At 40.5% G+C, this 12,414-nt stretch overlaps 1 protein-coding gene across 1 annotated transcript; it reads right to left on the bottom strand.

Moving 5' to 3' along the window:
* Positions 1-9,563: 9,563 nt before the first annotated feature.
* Positions 9,564-11,978, bottom strand: LOC145660137 (alpha-1-antitrypsin homolog). The gene is made up of 4 exons (XM_081724177.1): positions 11,289-11,978; positions 10,923-11,193; positions 10,592-10,739; positions 9,564-10,203 (listed from the first exon to the last, which is right to left on the bottom strand). The coding sequence occupies exons 1-4, from the start codon at positions 11,965-11,967 to the stop codon at positions 10,015-10,017; spliced, it is 1,287 nt and encodes a 428-aa protein (XP_081580303.1). The 5' UTR covers positions 11,968-11,978; the 3' UTR covers positions 9,564-10,014.
* Positions 11,979-12,414: the final 436 nt, after the last annotated feature.

Genomic DNA, 12,414 nt, shown 5'->3' with positions numbered 1-12,414 from the left:
AAACCATGTCTATGTTCAAAGGCTGATTAACAGAGTTTATCAAAGTTCAAATAGGTTCTTATTGTGAGTAATGCAGGTTTTTGTTGTTTGTTTTTGACTCATTCAGTAAATCCAGAAATTCATATTACTCTCAAAAAATCTTAAAGAACTTTTCTGCATAAGCAATGGTCCACAACAAATTATTGTGATGTGGAAACTGAAAAAGCAAACAAAAAGCAGGTCCTCTCACTATCTAGAAATTCTTGAATGTGTGTGTGTGTGTGTGTGTGTGTGTGTGTGTGTGTGTTTGCATGCTTATAGACTTTGGAGACATAAAGCAGACAGCATTCTGTAGTGACAGTGCATAATAGTTCAAAGTATATTTACCAATAAAACAAATTTGATACAATGAATAAAATATTAAGTACACAGGACATCATAAGGTAGTGCAAACATAAAATATATCAAGCCATGAAAAAGTAATGCAAAAATGTGTATGTACGCAAGCTTTGAGGTGATTAACTCTATAAACTGCATTTTAAAACTATAAACTTAGAAGGAAGAGTTTGAGAATAAGAGTGAGGGGATAATATATCTGTTTGTTTCTCTCCTCTACATCAGACTCCACCCCCTTTGCTTTATAATGAGCATGTGTGTCTCCTGTGTCTTTCACAGATGCAGCATCATGGTCAGTGTGGGGTTGTGGGATACATTACAAAAGAAGAAACAACCAGAGTCCTCACAGGTCAAAGGACATGATGGCACTGTGTGTGGTTTTGTATGTCTCCGTAAAGCTGGTGATGTGAACTTGAAAAGAAACATAAGAGCTCTGGCCAAGTTCATTTGTTCCCAGTTCCTCTCTGCTGGGTGGACATTAGGGTCTGGAGTACTGAAGTAATGCTGTGAGAGTTCTGGAATCAGTGTGTGTCCACAGTGGTAGTGGAGATCTGGGTGTAGAGTTGTCAGTGTGTGCTGGGAGGTCAATGGTGTTTCCATAGAGACAAGCATGCTCAGTTTGTGTTTTCTCTTTACTGTACTTCCTCTCACTAAAGGTGAGTGTGAAATTCTCTCTTAATGCTGAGTGACATGAAACTGTACATATATGTGATAATCTAAAAATGTTATTAAAGTGAGTTGAATCATTCAAGATGTATTTGGCCGAATTAGAATTATAACCTGGCTGGTCTTAGAATGAAAAATATGATTAAACGGTCCAGAATGCAAACAGACTATATCTTTGCATGAAGTAAAGTTTATTAATCAAAAATAAATGAAAAAGTCAAAAAATATTTCAGAAAATGAAAAGACAGGTTGGGGAAAATGAAGGGAAAAAAGAAATACAAAATAAATTGGTAAAAAGAGCTGGGAACATTTAAAGAGTAGGGCTAATTTTGTTGGAGCGCTTGGCACAGGACAAAGTGCTTTTTATAGCCTGCCATGTTCGTCTGAAGAAGATGCGTACTCTCTTCAACTTCTTGCATTCTGAGCCTTTATATTTGAAATAAAAGTAGAATTTTTAAACTGGTGTCCATGGAGTGGATGTATGTAAACTCTGATTATTAATATGGTGCTTTGATGCTACTCACCAGCTGGGGTGTTCTCCACTTTAACTGCCTCTGTAATAGATTCTGCTACTCCACCCAGATCCTCTCTTACATCTACAGATGTTTTTTTTCCCCAAAAAAATTAATACAAATGCAATTACATAATAAAGTACAGGCACATATTTAAAGTGAACAAACATCATGTCCTACTGTGTGTTCTTAATGGAAAGCTAGATTTTTGCAAGAAAATACATCTGCACCTTCTACATGGGCACTGTGGTCCAAAGAGCAAATCTCTCCCGTTGACTCTGTGATCATAAAGTGTTCAGCAGTTCTGCTCGGGATGGTACGAACCTCCTTACAGTCCTCCCATTTCTTGGGTGAGAAGTGATAAATAATCAGTGATGAATTGTAAAGGAAATTAATCATCCATTGACCCCACCTGGGCAGTGGAAACTCCACTAATGGACAGCATATTTTGGACTACCATCTGTACAAGTCAGGAAAGTGTGAAGGCTAAATAAATAAAACTGTGGATACAGTCTATATAAATCATTAAAATTATAGTATAAAATGATCTAGACACTTACACTTTCTCCCAGATTGGCTGAGTAATGCTGCTTAAACCCAGCAATGGTAGCAGGGTCTCTATGACTCTTGTGTCTTCTGGTAATGATATTAATGAACTTGTCCCTTGGCATCTAGAACGGGCAGAAGAAAGCTCTATTGTATTGAACAATAATAAAGCTGTTTACTTTCTTTTAAAAAGTCATAACAGTTTGCATGTGTTTTTGGACAACAACAAAAAAAACCTTTAATTTTTAAGAATTAAAGCTTTATTCCTAAGAAGTAATTGCATTTGAAATGAATATTAGGCTTTGACTACAACACAATTTTCTACAAACAAAACTTATTTTACATGCTGCATTTGTGCGCAAGATTACTTTTGTATCCCAGTTTCATATCTCTATATGGAAATGAGCAATCAACGCCTGTAGACTTTGTTTTATATACAGTTATTATGTAACAGAACAAATGGCCACCCGTAGCTCAATTTCTTCTACAAATGTTAATAAATGTGAAACAAAGGTTGTCTGTTGTCCGACAGTGCATAATGGCCACACTCGTGGTCTTACAGAGGCTTTTCTAAAACAAGCGCAGAAGTCACTTTCCCTTGTCTCAGTCAACGTATTTCATCTAATGGAGTTCGGTTACGCGAATATTTTCAGCTACGTCCCATTTATTTAGTTCATTCTCTATTCACTTATTCCGCATTTATAAAATATTTGTGCGGTCCGTTAAATTAAACAAACTCGCTTGACGTAGACAGACGTTTATTAGAAGAACACGAATAACGAACACAGTGGCGCTCACACGAAACAGGCAAGATGAACATGAGCAACGTTGAACACAGCTTACAAACATAAAGTGCACCACGTACGTGAACATTAGCGAGAACACAGACCGACAAGGACGCACACACCAACATTAGGAGAATAATCCGGTGCAGGTGTGTGTGACTACATAGTCGTGGTTTCACACAAGACCATGAACTCCCACTGCAGGCGGCGGGCCGTACCACGTGACTAGTGGGGCGGGGAGCTCACTATCAGCCCACTAATTAGTTCTCCGTTCAGTCAAAAGTTCTCTATCATAAAAATGTGTTCTCATTTTAAATTCGCATATTGGCTACTTGTTTATAATACGATTCCGTTATCAAATATTTAGTATCTGCTTTTGTAGATAAAATTAAATTCTACTTACGTTTTGTTTTCGTTTCTCAGTACCTCTTATGCGTGAAGAATTGTTTGTAGTCTCTGTTGATGTTTTGTCTAAAATGATCGTCATCAGCAAATCCTCTCAATAAACTGATCTGGGGTCAGAAATAGAATGACACACATTATGGCATAATGGAGCGCTAAATTCTGTTCAATGACAGAAGTGCAGCTGAAATGACATTATAGTCTCATATCAGATATCACATTTTAAAATCATTTCCCCCTCTTTATGCTATCATTTTGTTATCTGGCTCAGATTAAAAAATCTCAATAAATAAAGTAAATATAACATATACATGTAAACTATATATTCATTAATTAGTAATCCTTCCATGTAGGTACAATTCACTCGCTCTGTGTTCGTTATAATCCAAAGTCATTTGAACACTCATTAAGGATCAAAATGCAACCTAAGCAACAACAACAATAATACATTCTTAAGAAATTATATAATTGTAACTGAAAATTAGGCTTATTGATCACAATACAATGTTCAACAAAACAGCTTATCTTTACTCTGGTGTTTTAGTACTAAGGCTATGCAGTTATGCAAACACTTTCTTGCATATTATTTTTTAAATATAGATTTTTTAAAAGTGCAGAATTGTAGCCCCAATATAACCTGCATGTGGTTTTACAGGGGCTATTCCAAAATGTGTTTTATAACACAATGTTTTGATCGCATCTTCACAAAGGTTACTTACTGCCGAAAAGAAAAAAGGTTAGCATACATTTTAAAAATTTTCTTATAGCCTATAAAGAACACCCAACCAAACAACCTAGCTACAAGGAGACAAGGATAAAAAACATCATTACATGTATTATATAGGCATACAGATTTCAAATAAATGTGGTAAGTGCAGTGGACAGGATGGAGTCTAGAATTCATCATCTGTTGAGGCATCCGTGGCAACATCCTCATATGGGTCTTCAATGTCTTCATCAGTCTCACCATAACCTGCCACCTTTAGGTGGTGTGTTTCTTTCACAGCTACCAGGTCTGTCTTCAGCTCCTCAAGCTTTGGGAATACAACACTGTGCAGGCCACGGTAAGCTTGAGCAGAAATTCCTGAAGGGTAGTTTAACAAATCAAACTGGGTAATAAAAGCACCATGAAAAAACAATACAAAACAATCTACAATCTAACAACCAAACATCACACCTCATCAAAAATAAACACAAACAAGCTGTAAACACAACATGAATAATTAACTGATCATATTAATAGGGCTTTGAAAAGTAGGATCTAGTGTAGAATCAGGTATGAATGCTGGGAAGCATTTATAAAGTATCTATGAGTATGGCCCTTTCTAGGAAAGATCATCTGTAAAGCAGTTCAAGAATGTATCTGTAACATGAGATCTAACCCAGGACAGCTAAGTGATGACACCACTAGCCTACTGGGTGAGCAACCACACTCTAACAAGGGTGAGTCCCTGTGCAGAAGAGTTAGATCTTGGATCAGGTAAAACAAAAGGAAAAAAAAACTAAACACCACATTGAGCGTGGAAAAAGGGAGAACAAAGGACATGGCGGGAAGAAATGGCAACACCCATGCACTGAGGAAAACCAAACTAAAACTTCCCAAACAAACCAGAAAACAGGGAGGAACTTTAATGGCTAAGAAGAACCTTGGGAGAGAGACAGACTAGAGAGGGGAAAACTGGAGAGGGGAGGGGATGTGTAAAAACACAGACACCCTTGCAGGGAAGAAATGAGGTGTAGCACAGGGACTCACAGTCATCAATACCTGAAGTTATCAGCTAGGAGCTTTGCTCAAAACCTTAGCAAAGACCCAGCACTGAGTGACTGGGTCACTGGGCTTATATAAGGTCTAGCCCAGCTGTTGGGCATCAAGCCTGATTAGTAGTGTGGTTGACTCAAGGCCTCCCTCTGGTGGCCGGAGGGGGCCTCGGCCTGGTCCAACCCTTACAGTATTCCCCCCGGAAGGGGCAGCTCCGGATGTCCCAAGGCCAGCCGCACGATCCTGCCGAAAAGCCTAAATGAGTTCACGGTCCAGGATGTGACAGGAGGGGATCCAGGACTGCTCCTCGGGCCCGTATCCCTCCCAGTCCACCAAATACTGGACTCCACCATGAACCTGCCGGACATCCAAGAGATGCTTGACCGTGTACGCCAGTGCACCGTCCACCATGCGCGGACCCGACGGGTCGGAGGAGCCCACCGAACACAATACAGGCCTAATGCGAGATATGTGGAAAGTGGGGTGAGGGAAGGGCAAGGTGATAAGAAACAGGGTTTACGCGGAGAAGAACCTTGAATGGCCCGATGTAGCGAGGGGTGAGTTTGCAGGTATAACCACACAAAGGCAGGTCCTTGGCCGATAGCCAAACCCGCTGTCCCAGCCGATAAGTCGGCATAACGATTTTGAGCAGCTGTAGCAGATAAGAGAGCCCTGCATGCCCTCTGCCAGGCCAAGCAGTAGCGCCTGACCGTCTGCTCAGCCTCCTGGTCGGCAAACATGGGCAGAGCATAACCGTACTGGCACTCGAATGGTGACATGTCTAAGGAGGAGTGCCACAGGGTGTTGTGGGTGAACTCTGCCCAAAATAGGTGCTCAGACCAAGGGGATGTGCAGGAAGAGGCCAGATAGTGAAGGGTGCGTTCCAGGTCCTGGTTAACTCTCTCAGTCTGGCCATTGGATTGGGAATGGAAGCCAGAGGACAAGCTGGCACTCTCACTGAGCATTACACTCCACGTGCTTCTGGCTGAATTGTGCCAGTGTAAACTCTCAGGTCTGGCGTGCGGGTCAGTGCAGAAGCAGGGCAGCAGGACCGAGACTCCTGTGTAAGCAGTGACGTTCTCCATCTCCACGTTCCCTGCCAGAGTGCAGACTGAACCACCACAGGCACCCTCTATAAGCTTATGTAGACCCAAAAGGAGGCCTTGCTAGTTTGGGGTAGGTTTTGCTGATTTTGATTTCAGATAAAAAGCTAAATGACACCACCTAAATGCTTTGACGCAGATGCTTCATCTGGAGTGATTTTCTGCAGTGATCACTACACTCTCAGAATGGAGAAGTGAGAGAAGTTTGTTCAGAGAGAGTTTTATGTATTACGTGTGTTAACGGCTCAAATAAATCTCATGTTCATAGCTGCAGTTTTAATCTAAAATTAAAATTGGCATCTACTACCTCAGTGCTGACTGCTTGCAACCCTAATGGCATTCATTACAACATGGTGGTGCATTTGAGTAACATCTGGTTAAAGTACTGCTCTAAACATGGCTTAACACAGAAGGTCTGGAACAGTCAAAAGTTGTGGGTTCAGTCTAATGATGACAGTATCACTGTGCTTGATAGAGATTTAATGGTGAGTATGGTGTCTTTATATTCTCTCCATTTAAGATAACACCTTTACACTCCCCCATCCCCTTCAGTCAGGTGTGATATGAGGAGAGAGAGATTTCCTGGTGAGTGAGCAGTACCCAGCTGAACTCTGTTTCTGTACTGTTCACTCTCACTGGAGATCAAACATGTGTGTGTTTTGTAAACATGTGTGTGTGTGCATGTGTGTGTTTGTGTTATATTAGTTGTTAATGTGTTATTCCTACAGGATGATGTCACTTACTCCACTGTAGTACACAGTCGGAAAAGCAAACCAGCATCCACTCCAATGGATAATGCAGATTACACAGAATATGCCAGCATCAAATGAAATTCAAATTAAGCACACACACACACACACACACACACACACACACACACACACACACACATACAGACACACACACACACACACACACACACACACACACACATACACACACATACACACAAACACACACAAATGCAATCAAGCAAATGGAAAAAAAACAATATAGACAGCATGAGTGACAAAAAAGAGGAAGAATGTAGTTTTGACAGACAACAAACATAGAAAACCTGCTTGGCAACATTATAAAGTAACTAAAATGTCTATAGAATCTCTGCTTGGCAACAGAGCAAAGATAAATGATTTAAAAATAGCTATTATACTGTTTTTAAATGGAACCATTTGTCAGAGGATATTTGAAGATCCTGACAATGGTGTGCAGCCTAGCATTGAAAAGTCATGGAAATACCAACCTGTTCATTGAACAGTTGTGGCGTCCTCCAGTGTTGTTAATTGATGTGATGTTGGTTAAGTAACAGGTGGCTCGCCAGTTCACAGCTACCAGAGGGAGGCCACAAGCCGGGAGCTAATCAGGGTTTGTTAGCTGGATCTCCTTCAGGTGGCATCACCCTACATAACAGCTTCACAAAGGCCCCTCTTAGAAAAGTCTTGTTGTGACACACGTATGTTACATCTGTCAGGGTGCCTCACCCCTGATCAACCTGAATTAATTTCACACTCACCTTTAGTGAAGAGAAGACACAAATTCAGCAGCATTGTCACTATGGAAACAATAGCACACACTGACAACTCTACACCCATAACTCCACTACCACTGTGGACACACACTGACTCCAGAGATCAGTCCAGAAATCTCTCAGCAGTACTTCATTGAAGTCCACAAGGATGCCACTACAGTAAAGTAGTGTCTTGTGAGTCCTGAGAACACCTGAGGTCTGTTTTTTCATTGTGTAGTTTCACAGAGCCCATGGGGCCCCTGGTGCCTTTGTGAACTAGACATGCATGTTGTGGTTTCAGTGTGTGGGGGAAGAAAGACGAGGCTTGAGAAACCACCAGAAGGCTGAAAAAGCCTCCTTGTTGACAACTTGCCATTAAAGCAGCCATGTAACACAGCCAGTCTACTGGTGGACAAAATCTGCATATGCTACTTATAGTGTAGCCATGACACTTTATAAACATAAAATACATAAATACATAAAATCAGCAATAGAGTGTAAATATAAAGTGTATACACAGCAAACATCACAGAGCATAAATACATAAAATCAGCAATAGTGTGGGTTGTTTTTTGGTAATGAATGGTGTTTCAAACTTTGGATGTTTATGTCCCCTCCACCACAAATCCTTTTTTCTTGTATTAAAGTGTAAACATTTGTATTATTCTATTTATTGTGTATTTGAAAGATATTTGACAAGCCAGTTAAACAGAGCCTGGGTGATCAGTTATAATTAGACTCTGCCTTTGATATGAGCCGTTACACTTAATACTAAAAATTGCTGGTTAAAACCTGAAGGACCAAAACCATGACTAACAGCTCGCTCAGATCACGTGTTTCTTTTTAAAAACAGCTCAGCTAGCACAGAGGTTTAAATCCAGTCATTGCGGCCCCCAGTAACATCATTATTTATCATGTTCCTGTGTCTCATACACCTTCACTTGGGCCCAATCACATTTCACCCCTTGACCCTACCACTTAGCCCTGGCCCTCCATATGCTGTGTTCATGAGTAGGGGTTGGGTGTCTGATAGAGGGCTAGGGTGAGGTCTTAGGGCTAAATGGCCCTCCAAACTGAGGGTTTTCAGAGTCACACTTCTCCATTAGGAGAAATTTCTCAGAATCCCTTGTGAATCATTGAAAAAATGGATGCAGAAGAAAGGGGGAAGATTTCAACCACTACCCTTTGTAACTCAGTCCCAAGGGGCAAGATGACACTTGAAAACAAGGAGTAGGAGGAAAAATGAGAGGGGATTGGGCCTTGGTAAAAATCTAAGCACTAAATCTAAGAATAAAATGGTTTAAAACATATTACTTTTAATATGCATGGTTTTAGCTAATCCTAGAGATATATAATAAAGTTATCTGTTACAGGACAAGGGGGTTTTCAGATCCAGTACAGACATTAAGTCATATAAGATCAAATACATTTGAAAAAAAGAACTAAAATTCTTACTCTCTAATGCAGATCCCCTCTAAAATCCTCAATGTCAGATCTAGCTACCATACATTGTACATTCTTAAAATGGAGAACAGCATTTTAAAGTCTGATTTCTGACTCAGTTACTGTTCAAATGGACAAACTACAACTGTATACATATTTTTACAAATATGGCCCATCCAGTTACTAGCTTAGACACAGCGTTAGTGTAATTCTTATTACTTTATCTGACACCAAAGGTGATAAATCTGATTTTGAACCCTGACAGACTCAGAGGGGCCTGGATGTTGCACCATTTGCTGTGATCAGATCATCATAGCGAATCAACATACAAGACAATGCAATGGTTAATAACTCAAAACTGATTTATAAATGAGTCACAGGACAGTTAGAGAGTTTGGAGCTTAATGTACGTCTGTCACATCGCTATGTCTGTTTTAGAATTACATAGTTCCATATGACTTAAGTAATACGTGTATGAAACACTGATACATATGACAAACATCCCTAATGTTATAACTGCCCCTGATTTGTGTGCTACAGACTGCCATGATTGGTTTGTCAAAACAAATGAAGACCCATTCAAATATCACTCAACAACTTTATTTCCATTCACATACCTGGGTTTGTGTACATCTGTATTCACTATGCCATCAGAAATAATCCAACAGTCTGTTACTTTTTCTCATATCTGGTGTAAGGGAACTGGACTAAGTCTGAAAGGAGCATTTAATTTTAAGTTTAATTATAGCTAAATGAAGTCCCTTCTATATGTAGCTCACTAAACTAGCACAACCTTTAGCCTTTCATTGCTCTGAGATAATACAGAGACGTGACTATATTTGTTGCTAATTGATATGAGAGAGAATTCAGTAGCACTCCCATCATACTGCTGACTAGACTGTGTGGGAGACGTCTACCACTACACAGTGGGGTTGGTTATCTTTCCCATGAACAGGATACTCCTGGTGTTCTTCTCCACAATGAAAACTAGGAACGGTCTGTTGACTTCTGTTTTGAAAAGCAATGACAAGGGCATGAATTCAAGAGTAGTTGCAGCTGTAGCCTGAGTGCCCTGCTCATCCACGCTGAGGACGGCCTTGTGCAGGACCTGTGGGGAAGGACCAGTCTGGGCAGTCATTGAATGACACTTTAATGTATGTAAGCAGTAGATGCATTAACTTCTGAACAGTCCTTGGTGGACAACAGATGGAATTTGCCTGCTGCATCTCACCAGTGTGTTGACTGGGTGTAAAAGCATTGTGCAGTGTGTTGATTGTAAAGTGTCCTTGGGTACTTGAAAGGCACTATACAAATGTAACTTTATATTGTGTCATATCAAGAGAGGCAAACCTAGAAATTCACTTTTTTTTTTTTTTAAATTTGAGGCTCAGAGTGCAGTCAAAATTCTACTGGATATTTAAGATGGGCAGTCTATTAACAATATTTCCCACACTCATAATGTGACACTCTAGACATGACAGCATTTCTCCACATACCTTGGAAACTGCCACCTTGGCCCCCTTACTGATTCCAGAGAAGTCTGCACTGTCTGAGAATGCATTAACCATTCCCATGTCCTTCAGAGTGTCCCCAAGACAGGAGGAAGCAGACACTGAGAACTTGGGCATATACAAGTCCAAAGTGCTGGAGAACAGACATGGTCAGTCATGCAAACGCACTCTTACATGGAATAGCATAAGCAAAAATATTTATTTAATACTTTTTTGTCATTGGTAACCTTGTCAGGGAGTAAAGGTTTTACTTTGTGGTAGTACTTAATATGTATAAATTAAAGTATATTTTAAAAAGCATTTCATGATACATTACATTTTGTGGACTTTGTCCTTCCAGTACTTGAGGTGATCCTTACTGATGTGTTTCTCCACCTCCTCCATTTTTCCCTGGTCAGGCAGGACGATCATCATGGAGGCGTTTCCATTATATGGCAGCATGATAACAGACGTAAAGTTGCCCTGGTCATAGTAGAAGTCATATTCACCATTTCTGTTCATCATATCCACAGACACTGTGGTGTTCTCATCCACATGAAAGTCACCTTTGCTGGTGTCCTCCACTTTAAAAGCCTCTTGCCATTTACCTGACAGAGTGAAATACAAAACTGGTTACTGCAGTTCAGGTGAAATACATGAAAAATTATTTAATCTCTAGTGGGATCTACTTGTCTACTCTTACCTTTGAAATACATATAGTTGATGAGCATCATCACAGTGGCAGCATCCAGACTCTTGACCATATCAGTGATCATGTTCTTGGTCTTTTTGGCAATTAACTTGTTGATCTCCTGCACAGCGACTTCAGGTATGGAAAAGTCCACACTGAAGGCTTCACCTTTGTAGAAGTGCTGGATATCTTTCAGAAACTTGTCTTCAGGCTTGAAGCCTTTTTGTACAGCTGCAGCTCCTCCTATCTCCAACACTAGGGCATCCTGGCTGTGGTCCAGCATGTGGAGAAGGTGCTCATAGCCTTCATTGACCTGATCAGCTGTGAGAGCACTGTAGTCCAGGGTGCTGAAGATTTGTGAATGGGTATCACCTTTGGCCCCCAGGGCCAGCATGGATAGAGCCATGAAGATACTCAGAGGAGAGAAGAAGATATTCTTGCCCTGGGTGTCAGGACGGCTGGCCAGCTTCTTGTAGAGGGAGAAGGCAAAGTCTGCATTGTGGGGTGAGAGTTTGTGGCAGGGTTTGTCTTCTCCATCGTGGTGGGGGTGGGCTGCATCGTTGCCATGATGGAGATGTTGATGGTGATCTGCTGAATGGTCATGATCATGATCCTGGTCCTTGATGCCTACAGTCCAGTCCACTGACAGTATGAGGACAACAATCAAACAGCACTGGACCTTTCCCCACATTTTAACACCTGCAGAAGCACTGCACAGATTTAAAATGTGTCACATTCAGGTTCATTTAAACAAAACTATTACATTAGAAAATAGTCAACACATGGATTTTCATAAGAGAGGTATATACGTGATAGCCTTCATGGAGACTACTTCTGAGTCTAGTCTTTAATTCAGTTTTTACATTTTTAAAGATGTAATAGATCACTGTTGAAGTGTTTGCCATTTAGTTCAAACAAGATCTGAGGAAATAATTACTTGTATCTCCAGAATATCAGTCATCTTACAGTACATTTACTTACCATCCACGTCCTGTCAGCAGTAAACTATTGGGATTGAGTTCATACATTTTATAGCCTGTTTGGTGTAATCTGAGGTCAGTCCTTTAAACATTAACCACTGAGGGGCTGTTTCAAATAGAGCAGGAACATTGCACAGCATTTATCCTTTAGTTAACAT

Source organism: Electrophorus electricus, chromosome 2 (assembly GCF_041902795.1).
Source record: "Electrophorus electricus isolate QZ-2024a chromosome 2, ASM4190279v1, whole genome shotgun sequence".
Taxonomy (NCBI): Eukaryota; Metazoa; Chordata; class Actinopteri; order Gymnotiformes; family Gymnotidae; genus Electrophorus; species Electrophorus electricus.
This window is presented reverse-complemented; position numbering and strand designations above follow the sequence as displayed.

Excerpts from the sequence above, each read along its gene's own strand:
- LOC145660137 (XM_081724177.1), bottom strand. The coding sequence starts at position 11,967 with ATGTGGGGAAAGGTCCAGTGCTGTTTGATTGTTGTCCTCATACTGTCA. Across the intron at positions 10,740-10,922 it reads AAGGACAAAGTCCACAAAAT|CACTTTGGACTTGTATATGC; the intron begins GTAATGTATCAT and ends TCTGTTCTCCAG. Across the intron at positions 10,204-10,591 it reads CCAAGGTGGCAGTTTCCAAG|GTCCTGCACAAGGCCGTCCT; the intron begins GTATGTGGAGAA and ends CCTTCCCCACAG.